Source organism: Brassica napus, chromosome C9 (genome assembly GCF_020379485.1).
Source record: "Brassica napus cultivar Da-Ae chromosome C9, Da-Ae, whole genome shotgun sequence".
Taxonomy (NCBI): Eukaryota; Viridiplantae; Streptophyta; class Magnoliopsida; order Brassicales; family Brassicaceae; genus Brassica; species Brassica napus.
In genome coordinates, this window is record NC_063452.1 from 13,952,929 (window position 1) to 13,974,023 (window position 21,095).

Here is a 21,095-nt window from a genome sequence, read left to right on the forward strand (position 1 = left end):
TCTTTTGGATTCTGTAAGAACCCATAGTTTTTTTTTTGGGGGTCTAAACTCCAATAGTTTTACCGTGTAATAACATTTCTGTTTTTCTCCATGAAGAAATTATGCCATGCTCTGCGGAATTCATTTGATAAATTAAATGGAGAAGAGAGTTAAGAAAAAGCCCCCAAAAAGCTTTAGCCTGAGTTGGTATGTCATAACTCACGCTTCTTATTGAGCGTTTTGGTTTAGTTGAGCATACGGACCATCTCATTGTTCATCGTTGATTGCTTTTGATAGGTACGGACCGTAGAGTAAATAAAACAAGAAACGTCGAGATCCATGTCTACGATAAATATTTCAACTTCATTTCGCTAATATTATTCTACTAACCAGGAGATACAGAACTAGGAAAATATATTCCAATCTTACAAACTTGTGAATAGTAGGATACTGGTATGATGGTATCACTAATGACGTATATAATAATCAACCATAATTAAAATATTAGTGTGAAAATTTGAACCCTAGTTTCTTAACCTCATCGGAAATCAATCAACTATGGTCGAACGATTTCTCATTTTTAAGTTAGAGTAAAATTTGTTTTGTAAAAACCATTTTTTTATCTGATCAAGTTTTAGCTTTTAATTTTTGTTTTTGTAAAAACCGTTTCACTTGCCAATCAAGTTTTTTAACAAATAAATTCTCTAAAATTTAGAGAAACTAGTTTTTCAAAATTCCAACCAATTTATGAAGAAAAGCCAAAAACCAACTTTTTTTGGGTTTTCAATATAAAAACGAATTTTGTTTATTTTATATAAAATACTATATTTTAATTAATTAATAATTAAGTAACTAATATTTTCATAAAGATAAAATTCCCATACAATTTTTTTAACATTAATGTAAAATAATTTATGTGTTTCATATATGTAAATAAATATAGATAATTTTAGTATTAGTTGTAACCAATTAATTATTAATATCTATAAATAATCTATTGAATAATTTTATTATAAATACTAAACAACATCTAAAAATTATAAAATTTAAAATATTTTATTAATACAATATATTATATTAATTTGAAAAATAGCCATTCAAGTTCTAACAAACGAAAAATATTTTATGTAATAAAATTTATAAATTGTTTCAAAATTTTAAAATATTTTAATTTTTATAATTTATAGATATTTTATTAATTATATTTAAATATAACACTTAAAAATAAAATAATTTAAAACATGGTAATGTTTTTATTTTAAATAACAGAGACTATATTTTGATAAATTTTAATGGTAATTGTTTTAAAAAATATTATTTTAAAACAATGTATTGCTTATTTTATTAAAAAAAAACTAAGAATACAGCAAAACCAAAATTTAAAAACTAAAAAACTAAAACCAAAAACTAATGAAAACAATCATCACCTAGAATATTACCTTCCAGAAATTTTTGATCGAATTAGTTTGTCCAACTAATATACACAGAAATACAAAGGCTAGGATTCAGGTACGATGCTCTATATATGTGCTTTATGGGGTGAAATATTGATATTAATCTTGGTTTACTTTTATACTCTTTCTGTTCCATTAAAATAAAATTTTTAGAAAAGTTAAAAAAAATCAGAAAATAGATTTTTATGTTTTTATATAAAAATTACAAATTTCAATAAAATTAATTGAATTTATTAAAAAACCACTGGTTAAAAAACATTAGATTTCATAATTTTTAAAAACGATGCATAATTAATATGTTTTTTAATATACGTGAAGACGCTAAAATATCTACATTTAAAGAACGGAGGAAGGGAGTATATATATGTCGTCTTCTGTTACATATTCTTACACGTGATCAACACATTCACCTATTTAGCTACCCACCTACCCACGCATTGAGTTCTTAAATAAACTTTCCTATCCTTCACAATAAAACTTTATTATATATTATACTAGGGTCGGCCCGCCTTACAGGCAGGATTTAATGGATCGATTTTTATAAAAGATATAATTTTGTGTAAATTTTCTTTTATGTTAAGTTGGGTGTAAGTATGATTATGTTGTCTACACCAAATTTTAATTATATAACTAAAAATGACCGGATTCTAAGTATGTTGGCCGTTTTAATCTTGAATTGTAAACTTTTATAGTGTTTTCAGTTTTATAACACTATAAACACACATAAATCAATTGGATGCAATCAAAAGCGAGAAAAATATTTCAATAAAATTAAAATTGTCAGATAATTGATAATTCTTTTCTTTTCAATTGTGATGATTTTTTTAAGAGAGAAAAAGAAAAGATAAAATTCGTACTTTAAAAATTCGTATTTTAACATTTTAAAAAGCTTAAAATGGTTATAGATTATGAAATTATATAATATATTAATAAAAAGAACATGTTAAAAGGAAAAAAAAAATACATTGAGCTATTTTGGTATTTAAAACACCTCTTGAAATTTAAAATAACGGCCAAAAAATTACATGAAATGTAGTAAATAATAATCTTGAAACAAACGAATGAAAAAAATATAATGGAAACATATTATGGGATGAGGACCAAATAATTATTTAATAAGAAAAAAGAGAGAAAAACAATGCAGACATTAGCCATCTACTCGTGCATTTTGTGTGTTATATTAGTCTATGGGATTGAAAACGATGCGGACATTATTTACTCGATCCTTTATGTGTTATATTAGTCTATGGGATACCTTGAAAACTATGCAGACATTAGACATCCACTCGTATTTTTTGTGTTTCCACTTCCAAACCTTTTTTTAAATGTTTTGGTTCTTTTTTTTCATTTTGTATGTGTTCTTTTTTCTGGTTCTTTTTTTTGTAATTCGTTTTTTCATTTTGTATATGTGCGTAGATTTGGAAATGTATGCGGGTGAGCGATGGTCTGAGGATAAGTTTGGTGATCTTGCGTCTGTTTGTTGAGTGGAGAAGCGCCTGAGACCAGAGTGTGTGCCGTCCGATGCAAGGAATTTTCCAGAAACTTGTTTTGCAAGAAATCCTGAGGGTAGAGGAAGGGCTTTGGTTTTACTATTGCATCGATTCTTGTGTGAAGAGGACATGTATGGTCTCAGGCGTCTCTTTGCTTCCCTTGATGGTTAAATGTCTTCATAGATTGTTTATTTACATTTATGTTTAATCAGTGTGCATATATGCATAATTTTTGTTAATGCATAAACTAAACCACAAAGGCTATACTTTTGTTGATCTTTAGCGTCTACTATTTTCAAACCAATTTTAATGTTTTATTGATTAGGTATCTATTTGGAGTAAAATATCAATTTACATATAAACAAAAACGTATAGAAACTTATTCAGACCTAAATTGATCGACTACTAAATCCTTCCACGGTTGTGTACATATTGTATTCTTGAGATGTTTTCCTCATGTTTAGAGTCATATTGGTATCTATAACGTTATTTCAGTCAAGAATCAAGCAACAACAATTCAAAGTTAACTAAAGAAATAGACTGTTATTCAGTAACTTATACATTGATGATAGGACAAAAGAGACTTCAAGAGAAAAGAGCATAGTAAAAGAGTATATTCCAAGTATCAGGTAGATCAGGAAGACACCACTGGCTATCATTACCAGGATGGTTCCCACTGTAAGAAGAAGGATGAGCATCTTTACGGAGCTGAGATAGACCGGTTATGTCGAGCCAATAGACCGGGTTCTTCAATTTCCTCACCACTTTGTTTAAAATCACCCAAGCCACAGGTGATCCTCCTCAATACTTCCTCCCGTAGAATGGCTGTGTGTGACTCTTACATGACTTCATTGGCTCTCCCCAATTCCTTCCACTGCCAACAAAAGATCGTCTAGAGAATATTAGAGAATGGTAGAACCATAATCACCTACACAATAACATACATTATCAAAATAATAGTCATGGCCGGTTTTGAGCACAGCAGGATAAAACATTTGTCTCCATCAATAAATTTTAAAGTGCTATTATACATAGATCACATGGTATTTAAATTATCAATTTCTTGCATTAAGATTAACATTAAAATGTTTATGATTCCCTAATAGCTATGCTATGCCTAGAAAATGCTTAGCCAGTAATATCAACTACCCATTGAAACGGGTTTCTTTGTTTGTTTACTTACTCGTAATGAACAGGAGAAACGCCATTGAAAAAAACATTGGTCTGAGATGTTTTCCTCATGTTTAGAGTCATATTGGTATCTATAACGTTATTTCAGTCAAGAATCAAGCAACAACAATTCAAAGTTAACTAAAGAAATAGACTGTTATTCAGTAACTTATACATTGATGATAGGACAAAAGAGACTTCAAGAGAAAAGAGTATGTTCCAAGTATCAGGTAGACCAGGAAGACACCACTGGCTATCATTACCAGGATGGTTCCCACTGTAAGAAGAAGGATGAGCATCTTTACGGAGCTGAGATAGACCGGTTATGTCGAGCCAATATACCGGGTTCTTCAATCTCCTCACCACTTTGTTTAAAATCACCCAAGCCACAGGTGACCCTCCTCAATACTTCCTCCCGTAGAATGGCTGTGTGTGACTCTTACATGACTTCATTGGCTCTCCCCAATCCCTTCCACTGCCAACAAAAGATCGTCAAGAGAATATTAGAGAATGGTAGAACCATAATCACCTACACAATAACATACATTATCAAAATAATAGTCATGGCCGGTTTTGAGCACAGCAGGATAAAACATTTGTCTCCATCCCTAAATTTTAAAGTGCTATTATACATAGATCACATGGTCTTTAAATTATCAATTTCTTGCATTAAGATTAACATTAAAATGTTTATGATTCCCTAATAGCTATGCTATTCCTAGAAAATGCTTAGCCAGTAATATCAACTACCTATTGAAACGGGTTTCTTTGTTTGTTTACTTACTCGTATGAACAGGAGAAACGCCATTGAAAAAAACATTGGTATTAGATGGATTGACAAATGCATTAACCCATCGAGCCTAAGTGGTCATCCCTTTGTGATAAGCGACCAGTCTGTTCATGTCTTTGTATAATCTGTTCTCATCTTCCATGTAGTCCCACCTGGGCCACACAAACACACGTAGAGTCATCAAATGAGTCAAAACTCAAAAAGGAAGCAAACAAAAGCCAAAGAAAACGTACGGCTGGATGTGGTCGATATGGGTCCACCAATGCCAACCGTTGAAAATCAAGACGTCCATGCCTCTCCACATTTTGCCTTCCTTAACTACCTCAATGTTTCCGTTGTAGAAGACGCTCTGGTATGGATTCCCTTCCACGGCGGAGATGACATAACTCACCAGATCAAATATTCCAGGCTGTGCAACAGGGAGGAGTTTGATCAAATGTTCTGGTATGGCTACGCTTTCCATTTTCCTTTTTTCTGTATATCACTCTCTCCTGCCAACCACAAAACATATCACTCAACCTGAACAACATTAAAAAGCTGAACTAAAACACATCGAAAGATCACTGCTTCTCTACACAGCTAAAGTCAGAAACATTGGATAAAACAGCAAACTTTACAATTTAAAACGAAGTTTGTCTCTTAAAGAAAGCTATTAAGTAAACAGAATAAGATTCAACTTTCATGGCAAATCCTTTCCATCAACTTCATCTACCAAAAACAGAGACAAAATCAGAATCAAACTTCATGGCAAATCCTTACCATAGTCTTTTTCCAGCCTATATAAACTATATATAACCCATCATCTTCAAATCACAAACCTACAAAAAATAGAAATAATATTCATCAATTGTTTCAACTAAGAGCAAAATTCAGATCTAATAAAACTCAAACAAAACCCAGATTTGTCTATACGGCGGTAGTAATCCTCCGTACAGCCTCTCCTTCTTTCCTCCACACTCATCTTTGCTCCTCCACACCGTATCGATCCTCTGCTTCGTCTTCACCCTTCGATTGTTCAAACTTCACCAAAATCAAAGCCACACAGAAGAGATGATGAGAAAGTAAATAATTTGTAGATCTAAAAAGGAGGAGGAGATTCGTTACCATTAATTGATAGAGATGGCAGTGGAGATGGAGAGACATGAGAAGATATCTCATGATGGTGGAGAGACATGGAGCAGAGATCCCAGGGAATAGAATAACAGACGTGGAGAGAGAGAGAGACGAGGAAGAGTAGAGACGTAATAGCCGGAGAGGAGCAGATCTGTCACGAAGTAGGAGATGAGGCATCACGGTGCTTAATAACTTCACGTAGGAGAGATGCAGAGGAGGAGAGGAGGCGTCACAGTTACGATCTGTAACTTAAATGAAACGCTAGTTTTTGGGATGGTGGGACACGTGTCGTGCTCATAGAGCTCGACTTATCTAGGTGGAATCCTAGGTGTCTTAAGGAGAAGAGAACAAACTGTTCTTTATAATAATAGATCTCATGATGGTGGAGAGACATGGAGCAGAGATCCCAGGGAATAGAAGAACAGACGTGGAGAGAGAGAGAGACGAGGAAGAGTAGAGACGTAATAGCCGAAGAGGAGCAGATCTGTCACGAAGTAGGAGATGAGGCATCACGGTGCTTAATAACTTCACGTAGGAGAGATGCAGAGGAGGAGAGGAGGCGTCACAGTTACGATCTGTAACTTAAATGAAACGCTAGTTTTTGGGATGGTGGGACACGTGTCGTGCTCATAGAGCTCGACTTATCTAGGTGGAATCCTAGGTGTCTTAAGGAGAAGAGAACAAACTGTTCTTTATAATAATAGATCTCATGATGGTGGAGAGACATGGAGCAGAGATCCCAGGGAATAGAAGAACAGACGTGGAGAGAGAGAGAGACGAGGAAGAGTAGAGACGTAATAGCCGGAGAGGAGCAGATCTGTCACGAAGTAGGAGATGAGGCATCACGGTGCTTAATAACTTCACGTAGGAGAGATGCAGAGGAGGAGAGGAGGCGTCACAGTTACGATCTGTAACTTAAATGAAACGCTAGTTTTTGGGATGGTGGGACACGTGTCGTGCTCATAGAGCTCGACTTATCTAGGTGAAATCCTAGGTGTCTTAAGGAGAAGAGAACAAACTGTTCTTTATATAATAGATAGATAGACTACACGATAAACTATTGGAATTTTTCTAAAGCCCTTTATTTGCTAGGGAAATTAGGGATGAGCAGTAGCCATAAAATCCAAAGACGATATTTTTCGTTTTCTTTGTATTCAACCCAGACCGGCTCAATGGTGTCATAGGACCTAGGGTAAAAAAAAATTAATTTTTAAATTCTTATTTTTCTTTAAAAAATCTGATAGATATATGTTTTTTTTCAAAATACCAGAAGTATTTTTAAAAATAAATCTATGAAAATAAAAAAATACTTTCATATATATTGTTCTTTATAATAATAGATAGATAGACTACATGATAAACTATTGGAATTTTTCTAAAGCCCTGTATTTGCTAGGGAAATTAGGGATGAGCAGTAGCCATAAAATCCAAAGACGATATTTTCCGTTTTCTTTGTATTCAACCCAGACCGGCTCAATGGTGTCATAGGACCTAGGGTAAAAAAAATTTAATTTTTAAATTATTATTTTTCTTTAAAAAATCTGATAGATATATGTTTTTTTTCAAAATATCAGAAGTATTTTTAAAAATAAATCTATGAAAATAAAAAAAATACTTTCATATAAAAAAAATTTGGACCCCTTTTCTTATTTTTTATATAAAAATACATGTATTTTTTAAAAATCGAACTCATTAAGAAATAGGGGGACAACGGATTGGGTCCGGGGCGGTTGCACCGCTCGCCCCCCTATCTCAGCCGACCTGATTCAACCTCCATGTAACATTAGAAATTAGGAGGATTACTAATCTTTCTCATTCTGCTAAAAGAGTTCATCTCTATCTACGACCTTTTCCTTAAGCAGTGTTCAACAAATGTTAGGCGCTAACAGTGACTCAATACCTATCGTTTGAAACAATTAAACTTAATTAGATGTTAAAATGGTTATTTGATAGTTTAAAAGTTTATTGCTTTATAAAAATATATAATTTTTTGAAACACATAAAAAATATACTAATATTTTAAATTTCATGATTCACAAACATTAAAATTTATATTAAACCATTTTATATGATTTTTTTTATATTGATGACCATAATTTATATAATTATTTATGTATTATTTATTATTTATTATTAGTAATATAGTTTTAGACAATTTAGAAGATAATCACCAAAAATTTAGAGGGTTTAGGTCTAGATAAGATATCATCTAAGAACACTTTCAGAACTTTGCTTTTAGAAGAGTCAATCTTAATCTACAACATAAAATAATTTTCTCAAACAGGAAAAATTTGTAATAAAACCAAAATAATCTTATTATATAAAGTTTGGTTCTTTAAAATTGATAATTAACATGATTGATTAAGAAAAGCAAAAGCAAAATCATGATATATTAGTTAAATATTTTTTTATAAATATGTAAGGTTATAGTAATTTTCCCTTTTAAAAAATTTAAATCAAAAATCAAAATTTATAATTAACATAATTCATATTGTTACATGAATTTAAAATAATAAATTATTGTCTACTTTGGATCCGTTACACAAGGTCCGTATGAATTTGTTTTTGGCTCCTTCCGAAAAAGAGTTCTCATACTATTTAGAATCGGACATTGCTTATATACTAGCCAATATTTATCTAAACTTACGATGTGGAACTTGGAATAAAAACTATCATCCACTCAAACCAAGTACTATACAAATTCTTGATTTCGACCTTCAGCAAACTCGGCACCAATCTTGTACTGTCGTACTCATCAATGGAACTCTTCACCTAACCTTCGCTACACCTATTAAGATTTATTCAACTAATCGTTGATCACCATAAAAGTGCTCCACTTAGTATTTTGATAACACAGTTAGAAATTATCAATCTAACATTTGTTGCATTGTTAGGAAGCCTTTCGGCACAAATCACTGGCACCTTGAATATGTGATGCAATGTCCACATGGAAATTTTTAGGCTTTTTTCCAAAAATCTCATACTAATTAGAATTAGACAACTTATCTATTAATTTAGATTCATATTTTTATCTAACTTTTAGCTACTGTGTATATTTCAATTTTTGGACATATTCAAAATATCTTTCATTAACTGTAATCTATCGAAAAAGAAACTTATTGTTTTAAAAAAAATTAGTTGATGTGTTTATTACAAGATATGCCACTAGTTTTTGATATTTATTCTGACCATTCACTAATGATATTTTAGTAAATAATACACAAATTCTTGGGTCATATAAATAATACCATATATTACCAATCTAACACATGCATAGAATATATCATATTTAAATCACATCTAATTATACCATAATATATAGGGAGAATTGCCAAGTGTGACTCAAAACTTGGAGTCAAACCCAAAACAATACCCCAACTTGGGTCAAAGGCAAAAGTAACCTAAAAGGCTATTGAAATTACAACTATCCCCTTGTGACCAAACAAAAAAACGGAATTCTTTTTACGTTTCTACCCCTCGCAAGTCGTCTGTTTAGACGACTTGAAAATAAGTCGTCCAGACGACTTAACTTAAAGTCGTCTGGACAGTTAGTCTTAAACATAATTTAAAAATTTTGTAAAAAATATTTTGATAAGTGAAAAATGGGAATTATGTAATTAACATATGTCTTAGGAGGTATAAATTAAGATATAACAAATTTCAATTGTTTTCAGCATAGATGAGTGAAAGTAGTGAGTCATGATATTCTTAAGTTTATGTTTCATCAACATATGTTGTAGTATTGTATGTGTTCTTAGGGTTAGATTTTGGAAAGCATTAAAACCGTTTTTGAAAATTTTTAAAATTACTTATGCGTGTTCATTTCTGTGTATAGTAAACACTATTTAAGTATAATTTGATTTTATAACGTGGTTAGTTAGTTAATCTAGTCATTTTAGTTTAGGGGTTCATTTTAGGGTCTAGGACGACTTAATATTTTGTCGTCTGAAAACAGACGACTAAATATTAAGTCGTCTGTTGTACATTATCAGCCAGAATAAGTCGTCTAAACCGGACCAAACCTTAAAGTTTACCAATGTAATTTTAAAGCTAACCGGATTATTTACCCAATATATAAGGTGATTTTTTTTTTTTTTTCATTTTTCGCGATATTCAGAAACCCTAACAGTTCTCTCTCAAAGGCGATTTCGAATTCCCACGATTTCCGAACAAACCATCGTTCTCAACATCGGCTATCTATCTCACTTCATTCTCACCGTTGTCGCCGCAGCTTCTTCTAACCCTAGCGCCGCCGATTCCTCTAAACCCTAGCGCCGCCGATTCCTCTAAACCCTAGCGCCGCCGCTTCCACTATTTCCGAACAAACCGTCGCCCTCGCCACCGTGGTCACCAACGTTCTAAACACTAGCGCCGCCGCTTCTTCTAAACCCTAGCGCCGCCGCTTCTTCTCTGTAAACCTTAGCGCCGTTTCTCTGTAAACCCTAACGCCGCTAAGTCATCAATCTCGAGGAAAAGATGAACATAAAACGTTGTCTCTATCAATTTACTCATTCTCACCGTTTCACGTTTATTTTTTCAGATCTATAACCGCAATGACGAGTACTCCAACTCCTTCTGCGACTGGAAGACTTGTAAGTAATTTAAGTCGTCTGGAAAGTCTTCCAACTGGACGACTTAGTAGATGACTTAAATATAAGTCGTCCATTTGGAAGACTTTCCAGACGACTTAATTATAAGTCGTCTACTAAGTCGTCTGGACTTATATCGTTGTCTTTGATTATTTTGCAGACAAAAAGGATGGATATTCCAGAACTCCCCCGTAGGTTATACACATCAGGGGAAGAACCAGAAGCCCACAATAGCATTTCGTATCATACGGATAACAGCAAGTTGCATACTGCTCTTAGGAAAGCTCTTACTGATGACGAATTTGAAGAGCTCAAGGAGTCGAGTTTGGGAGTTTTCATCAAGTTCAAGGAGCTGGGATTTGGTTGGGCTTCAAGGCTGGTTCACTACATGCTCAGTTTCAAGCTGGACATTAAGAAGAAGTATGAGATGTGGTCTCTCGTTGGTCCAGAACCTTTGAGGTTTTCACTGTTAGAGTTTGAAAACCTCACTGGTCTAAACTGCGAGTACATCGAGGACCTTGAGACACCAAAATTTGATGTTACCCCAGAGATGGTTTCTTTCTGGGGGATGCTGGGAGTTCATCTGGAAGCTGGGCCAACTACTGATCAGATAATAGCAGCACTGCAGAGATAGGGGATTGGTCCAGGGAAGATCGCAAGCGGCTCGCGTACCTCTCCATCTTCACTGGATTCATTGAAGGGAGAAAGTTTTCAACCGCTACACGATCTACTCTGGCAAGGCTAGTGATGGATTTAGAACGGTTTGAGAATTATCCATGGGGGAGAGTCGCATTTAAGGTGCTGATGGACTCTTTGTGGAACAAAGAAATTGCTGGCTGTTACACCGTGGATGGGTTTATACAAGTTCTTCAGGTCTGGACGTACACAGCTATGCCGGAATTGGGTGCTAGTATTGGTGGTCCCAGAGCAGACAGTCCGTCTCCACCGATACTGGCTTACGAGGGCAGCAGAGGCCGCAGATCAATGAAAGCTGCTATCTTGAGTCAGGTATTTACTTCAATCCAAAAGACTGCGCAGACGACTTATTATAAGTCGTCTGGAAGGTCGTCCAGCTGGACGACTTATCGGACGACTTAATTAAGTCGTCTGGAAAGTCTTCCATCTGGACGACTTATTAGACGACTTATTATAAGTCGTCTGGAAAGTCTTCCATCTGGACGACTTATTAGACGACTTATTATAAGTCGTCTGGAAGGTCTTCCAGCTGGACGACATAGTAGACGACTTATAATTAAGTCGTCTATTTAGTATTTTTTTTCAAATATCTAACTCGATTCTTCTATTTACTGCAGACCCGCGTGATCAACTTTGTTGAGAAGGACATTAGTGAAATGTGGCCAAAATGGGACTCTGAGGTTGAGGACCTGCCCGCGGAGAACATCATTAAAGTCATGTATGAGCGGAGACCGTGGAAGTGGACCATGGATTGCTGGGAAGTCACTGGTACTAAGGTCAATACAAAACCTAAGGTTGTGACTCCATCAAAGAAGGCCAAAGAGATGGTTGTGTTGGAGGAGGAGGAGGAGGAGGAGGAAGACAATCCAAGACCTCGGAAGAAAGCTCGTAAAGAGGCTCCTAAAGTGGCTAGTGAAGAGGCTAGAGAAGAGGCTAGAGGGGTGACCAGAGAGGAGTTGGAAATTATGTTCAAGGGCGTAGCTGACTGCATGAAAAAAGGGTTTAATAAGTGCATGAGGGAGTTTAGGAAGTTGTCCGATAGATTGGAAGCTGTGGAGAAGAAGGTTGGTGTCACCAATCAGGCTACCCCTCAAGATAAACAGCCTACCCCTCTTGCCAAAGAAACCGGGGGTATAAACAAACAGGCTACCCCTCAAGATAAACAACCTACCCCTCATGCCAAAGAAACCGTGGTTAGTAACCAGCCTCCTCCTCATCAAACCAAACAGCAGCCTCCTCCTCCTCAAAAGAAACAGCCTCCTCCTCAAAAGAAACAGCCTCCTCCTCAAAAGAAACAGCCTCCTCAAATCAAAGAGGTTAGTATCAAATCCAGGGTTAACTAGTTGTCCAGACGACTGTAAAAGTTGTCTGGACGACTAGTTGACCCTGGACGACTTAAACGTAAGTTGTCTGGACGACTAGTTGACCACGGAAGACTTAATTTTAAGTCGTCCAGGTCCAACTAGTCGTCCAGACAACTTTTGTTTAAGTCGTCCAGAGTTAACTTGTGTGCAACTTTTATTGCAGAGATGGTTGCCGGAGGATACAGCAACCGAGGCATTCTCGGTAAATAAGACCTCCAAAGAGATTGTTGCTGTCACTTCCACCGATCACCAACCGAGCCTCGCTTCCACCGATCAACAACTGAGCCTCGCTTCCACCGAGCCAAGCGATCCAGTTTCAGAACCGAGCCTGGTTGTATTGGACAAGCGTGCAAAGAGTAAACGAGCGAAGAAACCTGCTCCCACTGTGAGATCTCCTTATACGGCAGAGAAAAAAAAGATAAAGTGGAGCCTATAATCCATTTCCGCCAGTAAACAAAGATCGGTTGAAGGAACTCGCTGATTGGTTGAAAACTGATCCGTAAGTGATTGCTTTACCCATAATAGCTTGATTTAGTCGTCCAAAACTGATTGCTTTTTTTGTTTGCAGCCATTATTTAACTAAGACCGAGGACAAACCACGTACATCACCAACAAGGTGGTACCACTTCCTCCGGACAGCCAGAGGATGGCTGGAAGACTGCGTAAGTCTTCTGCTCACGATTTAAGTCGTCTACAAAGTCGTCCAAGTAGACTACTTTCCAGACGACTTATTATAAGTCGTCTGGAAAGTCGTCTACTTGGACGACCACGTAGACGACTTATATTTAAGTCGTCTGGTAACTTCTAACTTGTTATATTTAATATGCAGCATATAGATGCTTGGATTAATGTGCTAAGGCAGAGGTATCAGGAGAACCCACAAGCTTTCAGGAGCGAGCGAATGTGCTTCCTGGATCACAACTTTTCCCAGTCTTGGAGAGAGCAGTATCACCTCTTCAAAACATCGGAACCTGATCACAAAGGTTTAGGAAGAGTTCTACCTGGTGGGGCGTCGTATTTTTATGACGGATCAATACCTTCATTTTGCCAATCAAACAAGAAGTGGGGGGAGGACATTGACGATATCTATGCGCCAGTGAACTTGGACGACAAGCATTGGGTTGCTATTTGGATATCGATCCCTAAGAGGCACATAGTCGTCTGGGACAGCATACCTTCATCTAGTGTACCAGACGCATGGGATGCGATAATGGAGCCTTTTCTCCAGATGGTCCCTTATCTGCTTGTTGAGTGCGCAGCCACCGACGAAATACGGGTCAAATACGGGTTGGAGCCATACACATATGAGAGACCGCTGAAAGGTGTACCCACGGCCAACAATGGTGATTGTGGCGTGTACACTGTAAAGTACATTGAATGTCATGCTCTCGGTGTCTCCTTTGACCCTAAAGACTTTGCTAGGTGCAACGCAAAGAAAATGAGGGATAATATGGCGGTGGATATATGGAAGGAGCTTGTTGATCAGCATCTAAAAGAAAATGTGGATGGTGATAGGTTCGTGGGCTTGTATGATTAGATTAGTGTTTGTATTTGAACTTGTCTTTGTATTTGAATATATAAGTTGAACTTGTAAATATATAAGTTGTAAATATATAAGTTGTCTGGAAGATTAGTGTTTGTATTTGAACTTGTAAATATATAAGTTGTCTGGAAGATTAGTGTTTGTATTTGAACTTGTAAATATATAAGTTGTCTGGAAGAAATAAGTCGTCTGGAAGGTTTTCCAACTGGACGACTTACAAATAAGTCGTCTAGAAGGTTTGGACGACTTATTATAAGTCGTCTGGAAGGTTTTCCAACTGGACGACTTACAAATAAGTCGTCTAGAAGGTTTGGACGACTTGAAGGGATAGTAGAAGGTAGTCTAAAAAAAAATACACTTGAAGGGATAGTAGAAGGTCGTCTAAAAATAAAATACACTGGACGACTTAGTAGAAGGTCGTCTAAAAATAAAATACACTGGACGACTAAAACTTTAGTCGTCTGGACGGGTAATCAAGACTGGACGACTTAAAATTTTTGTGTACATTGTGGTTTCGTATGGCCAGTTTCCTTGCAGTTTGAGCATCTCCGTGCCCTGTGTTTCTTCCTGGGTTTGTGTCCTCTCATCCTAGATAGCTCCAACCAAGATTGCCATCTTGATTTCTTCGGTCTCCCCCGACCACGCTTTAGTTCTGGAGGAAAGCATTCTCGTTCCTCATGTCCAGGTTATAATCTTCTTGAGCCATTGCAACAAGTTCAGCATGTGTTGAATCTTCATTCAATAAAAACAATCTTCCTCCTTTGAGATCATCAACCACAAAATCCCAATGGAAATCTCTCAACAACCATTCTCCATACACTGCATGTAACTGAAAAATCATCTGCAAATATTCAAAATAAAACACATTAGTAAACATAGAGAAAAGGGAAATGAAGAAGTTCAATAAACATTGCCGCAGACGACTTAGCATTAAGTCGTCCAGAAGACTTAAAGGTAAGTCGTCTAAAGAGGTCACTTTTGCAATTGAAAATTAAAAGGGACGACTTAATTCTAAGTCGTCCGGCTTTGTTTGTTAAAACAAAAACTTCAGACGACTTATATATAAGTCGTCTACGAGAAACGGGCTAGTTTTGCATTTGACCGAATCGTGTCAGATCTTTGACTATTTCTGGACGACTTATAATTCAGTCGTCTCTGGGAAAGTTAAAATTTCAATATTTTATGAAAACTTGACGACTTACACGTAAGTCGTCCTAGGTTAGTTTTGTAATTGAAAAATAAAACTTGAAATTTAACTTTCTCCAGACGACTTAGATGAAAGTCGTCCAGCTAAACGACTTAATTTAAGGTCGTCCGGGATAAGCAAGGTTTGACCAGAAAATTGGGAAAAATTCTGGACGACTTTGCTTTCCCCGGACGACTTTAAATTAAGTCTTCTGGAGGGACGACTTTATATTAAGTCGTCTGGTTAAAGTTAAATTATGAAGTTTTATTTTTCAATTACAAAACTAACCTAGGACGACTTACACGTAAGTCGTCAAGTTTTCATAAAATATTGAAATTTTAACTTTCCCAGAGACGACTGAATTATAAGTCGTCCAGAAATAGTCAAAGATCTGACACGATTCGGTCAAATGCAAAACTAGCCCGTTTCTCGTAGACGACGTATATATAAGTCGTCTGAAGTGTTTTTTTTTAACAAACAAAGCTGGACGACTTAATTTAAGTCGTCCGTTTGACCAGAAGACTCATCAGTAAGTCTTCTACATACAGATGACTTACTAGTAAGTCTTCTACGCGAACAGATCTTGAAAAAAAATTCAAATTCGTACCTTAAACTAGGTGAGATGACTTCGTTTGCACACAGGGTCTTCTCCAACCACCCAGAACCTCAAACGAAAGCAACCGTAAGTCAAAACGAAAGAAATATGGCTCTGCAACCATAGCCCATATTTTGAATCAAAAGCTTGAGTTTTTTGGATGAATATAGAGAGAAAGTGAAAGAAATGTTGTTTTTAGTTCATAACAATTGAAACAGAGAGAGTGTAAAGAGATTTACGTGCATTAAAGGGCATTAAAAGCTCCAAACAGTTCGTACAAGGTTGTTGCCACTATTCATTGCAGTGGCAGTATTGTAAATACTTGAAGAAGATGAGGTTGAGACAGTAAAGAAGCCATTTTCGAAAAAAAAAAAAAAAAATGTTAATGGCATTTTCGTAGATAAAGTGCAGATGTGGGGTTAAAATCTCAAAAAAAAAAGGAGTCAAAAGAAAAGGTTAGTTTTCTGTTTGACTCCAAGTTTTGAGTCACTTTTGCAAAAAGCCCTAATATATAACAATAATACATGAAATTATTTGGTACAATAATATATTATGTGTTACATAATAATATATTTAGTTAAACCATAATAAATCTTATTATTATGTAGTTATAATTATTTTACAAAGATATATAATCTTAGTTATAAATGCGTAGTTTTGTGATTCTCTATTTTCCATAATTTCGAACCAATAATAATTCAATAAATGAAATTGATCTTTTTGAAGTTTACAAGTAATCATTATTATGTAATAAAATATGCATTGAGAATATAAAAATGTATTTTTGTACAAATCATGCATGCATCTTTATAAAACAGTGGGAGTATAGTTTAGTAATCTCATGAAAACTATATATTATATTATTATTTTGCGGGTATAATTATTCCATGAAAACTATATATTATATTATTATTTTGAATAATAATCTTAAAAAAATTGAAAATCAAAAGTTTTGGTATTATATAATATGAGAAGCGTGCTGAGATTCAATGTTAATTTTATAAACTTTAATCTAAGTTTCCAAATATCATTTTTTATGACATATTCTCTTTTATTAAAACAGAAACATTCTTTGGACCCAATTTTTTTGTAGGATTTTAAATTAAATACACCATTCTATTATAAAGTAATTATGCACACGATATTATACTATTATCTTTGTTTCCAAACAACACAATAACTGATCTTGTGTCCAAAAAATATAAAACATTAAGTGTCATCTTTTTAATAACTTTTTATTAGTTTTCAAATCAAATAATTGACTAAAATTTTCCAATAATCTATGAAAAATTGAAAAGAACTATAATTTATTTTTGGAGGTTTAGATACTACAAAATAATATCAATCATTATCAAATTAATTAAATTAATGGATTCTTTTATTTATATTTTCACAAATAAAAAATTAGATTCATTTTAATTTAAATAAATTTTTATATTAAATTCAATATTGTATAGATAAAATTTTAATAAATTGACATCAAGTAAATTTTATAATTAAAAATTTGTCAAAATAGATCATACAGTTAATCAAATAAATTACACAGATTTTATTAAAAAGTCATAAATAAAAGAGTTTAAATACTAATAAATAAATAAATAATATCTTATACAATTTCATATTTATAAATACAAAATAATATAATTATATATATAAAATATTCAAATGCACTAAAATAAAATGTTAAAACATTTTGATTTCGTAAATTATATTTTTTAAAGTTATTTTTCTGTGCTTTAAAAATGTATTAAAAAAATTTATATGATTTTATATTTTAATTAAAAAATCATTGGTTAATATTATTTTAATCGACTTACCATATAATTTTCTGTTTTCAAATATTAAAGTACTAAGTAGCTGGGAATGTGGCTAGCTAGTACTTACTTGTTTGTACTCCCCAGAAGCTCCAAGCCTTAAGTACAATCTTCATCATGACCTCTCTTAGTGTTGTCAGCACTGGGTGTTTCCGAGCAGCGAAGCAAAAAAGGCGCGGATACGGATGTTTTTTTTTAATTTTTATTATTCTTGAAAGTGATAACTCAACTATAATATCAGCATTTTTCATTGAAAAAAATGACTGATTTTTTTAATTGAATATTTGATTGCTTTGCATTCAGTTGACACATTTTCAGAAAATGTATATAGTGAGCGGTATAATAAATAATATTAGGTTTACGTAAATTATTTGTCTGAATTGGATTTATTGTATCCACTGTTAATTGGAATTGTTTATATAATTGGTTCTATAATATTATATGTATATTATAATTTCTATAATATAATTTATCATATTTAGTTGTTTCTATAAATAAATTATGTTAATAAATTATGTTAATTCATATATATTTACTTGTAAGATTAGTTTCCTTTTTAAAATGTAACTAAATAAATGAAAATTCAAATACCAATAACCAATCAAATCAAGAGGATTAATTCTAAATTTTATCCATGATTATCTTATCGTTTTGAATCTCTATGAATCGTGAGGAACATTTTGATATCGTGGTTGCATTTCTATTTGCAAAATCTTTACACGAAAGAGTAATGATCGTGGGGGGGAGGGGGGGGGGGGGGGGGGGGGGGGGGGGGGGGGTAAATAAGCTCAGGCCCAATATAAGTTGGGTTTAATATATTAACGGGGGGTTACTGTATCTTTTGTGCATAATACCAATTACGAAATGTCCACTAGGACCACTACAATGACATTGATGCTTTTAGAAACGTTTGAAGTAAAAATCTGCCTAGCCTTGACATTGGGTTTTAGCATTTAACGGCGTGAAAGGTAGAGGAGAAAGCTTTTCAGTCTATGATCTTCAAATTCTCATTGAACATATGAAATATGATTAGTTGGTAAAAGAAAATATAATATAAATGAATATGATCGAAAATCAATTAATGGGCCTAATGGGTAAAGTGGTGAAGAAATAGGCATGTCATCTTCTTTTGTTTTAGCCTTTTATGCTTTCATATAAATGAATATGATCGAAAATGAATTGATGGGCCTAATGGGTCTTAACGTGCTTGTTGACCCTCAGATACTCGTCTTTTTCTTTACGGCAGGCCTCTCGTGTTCTTCGAGTTTCACCAATGTAATTGTCCATGTGCCTCAAATAAAACTTTCATGATTTCTTTTTCAAAATTTGCTCTTTTTCTCTTCTTCTTCTTTTTTTTTTGAAAAATTCTCTTCTTTTTTTTCACTTTAAATCTTTTACAAATGCTCTTTAAACGGAACCACTTTACAGTTTACACTGATTATTCTTTCTTGAAATACTCAGTGAAAATTTGAAAAAGTTTATTTTTAAACAGTATTAACAAAAGTTACAAATTTTGAAATTTCCAACTATAGTGTTCAGTTTTCACATTTAAGGAAGGTAGCTGTGAAAGTAACGTATAGAGATTTTAGTGAAACAAAGATTTACTATAGATGTAAAGCATTGAATGTACGTGTATCTAAACACCCAACTGTATTAAAAATAACAATTGGCTTCGTGATAATATCTATTTATGACATTGTAAAAGCCAATGAACCATAACATTCAGTATTTATTTTCATATTATTCAGTATTTAATCTCAGAAAGATTCAGTATGTAATCGCATTAATTAAGAAAAACTCTCGTTTCATTTTTTTTGTAAACAAAATTAATTAACATTTATCATCACAATTTTTACCAAATTATACATCGGAAAACAAATTCCCTAACAATTAGGAGAAAATCGCGTTGATAAATGAAATTACAATTGTCAAAAGTTAGAAAAATAAAATAAAACTGCGTATTTTTACAGGCGGTAGACTATGAGAAAACAAGGCAGTACTGCACGTGTATCGAACACGAGCAGCTCGCCGTCGCCACCACTCAGTGAGTCAAACCGAGATCGAACGTCCGAGTCAACCGAGTCGTACCTTAACTCGTTTCGCTTCATGACTCGTCCCGCTATAACCCGGCAAACAAGCATCGCCTTCCTCCCTTTACCTCCACCCGCCTTTTCATGCGCCATGCAACTCCCGGCGAATGTATATATCGACGCGCCGCCACCTTTTCCTCCGAGAATTCCCCACGCGCCACCGCCGTAACTCGGACCCAAACAGTAAAACCTCATCGTCTCGTTCCCGTCGGCGACCGAACGCGCGTTGTCCTCACGCGATTTCCCGACGCTTTTAGTCTTCACGGCTTCACGATACTCCTCGAACCGGGTCATAGTCTTTGACCCGTTTTGCACTTTGAAGATCATATCGATCCGACCCGGAAACGGTTTCGGGCCCCAGCTTGTCTGGAAAATAATCTCCACCACGTTACGAGACTGATGCCCCTCCGCAAGCTCTGTTAGTGTCGGCAAAAGCGGGTCACGAACTACAGATGATCGAATCCGTGTCGAAGGGCTTGAAACCGGGTCGGATTCTTGTTTTTTGGGTTTGGGTTTGGGTTTGGTTTTTTTAGTGTTGATCACGTCTTTTAGGTTCTGTGTGCTTCTTCTGCAACTGTAGCTTGACATTAGATGTATCGGATTCGGATTGTAAACATCATCGAAAGCTTTCGACTTACACTGCCACGATTTGACCCACCCACTAGACATATCCAAGATGCGGGACCAAAGTCTCTAGTTTTTTTTTTGTGTGCTCTCTCTCTAGCTCGCTCTAAAGAACTTTGAAGCATATGAAACAAAAGCAAAAGAAAGCTTCGTCGGGCGCGATGGTGATAATAGTGAATATATGTAAGTTGGGTATTTGTTCAAAAAAACAATGTGTAAGTTGGGCTTGGAGTAAACTACAATATTACCCTTTATTGTCAAAGGGAGGTCACGTCTAGGGTGGGTAATTTTGTCTTCTTAATAATGGAAAAAGTATTTGATTTTGTAAGAAATAGATTTATCTTGGGTAAGACAGTACACAAAGAACTCTTGCCAAAGTGGTTTCGACCTCTCTCCTCCCCTAGTGAGAGAATTTCTCTCCATTCCTCTAACCTTCTTATCACACATTTATCTTTCAGAAGGTTTAGAGTTGATTTGGGAGTGAAAGGTTGTCGTTTTTTTGTTTACCGGTTTCGGTACTTCCGACCGGTTCTTGTCTTTGACGGTTGATCAGTACCTCCGATGGCCGTGCGGCTTTGCCTCCGGGAAGCGACGACTT

General features: G+C 34.8%; 1 protein-coding gene and 1 long non-coding RNA gene across 2 annotated transcripts; both read right to left on the bottom strand.

Annotated features, from left to right (window-relative positions):
- Positions 1-2,785: 2,785 nt before the first annotated feature.
- LOC125593433 lies at positions 2,786-9,425 on the bottom strand. The gene is made up of 4 exons (XR_007329339.1): positions 5,988-9,425; positions 5,117-5,903; positions 4,878-5,035; positions 2,786-4,568 (listed from the first exon to the last, which is right to left on the bottom strand). It is a non-coding gene; the product is annotated as an uncharacterized LOC125593433 (long non-coding RNA).
- Positions 9,426-18,566: 9,141 nt separating this feature from the next.
- On the bottom strand, positions 18,567-20,672 carry BNAC09G13390D. Its single transcript, XM_013850240.3, has one exon. The coding sequence runs from the start codon at positions 20,540-20,542 to the stop codon at positions 19,748-19,750; it is 795 nt and encodes a 264-aa protein (XP_013705694.1). The 5' UTR covers positions 20,543-20,672; the 3' UTR covers positions 18,567-19,747.
- Positions 20,673-21,095: the final 423 nt, after the last annotated feature.

Bases quoted from the DNA above. Each gene is read 5' to 3' on its own strand.
- BNAC09G13390D (XM_013850240.3), bottom strand. From the start codon at position 20,542: ATGTCTAGTGGGTGGGTCAAATCGTGGCAGTGTAAGTCGAAAGCTTTC.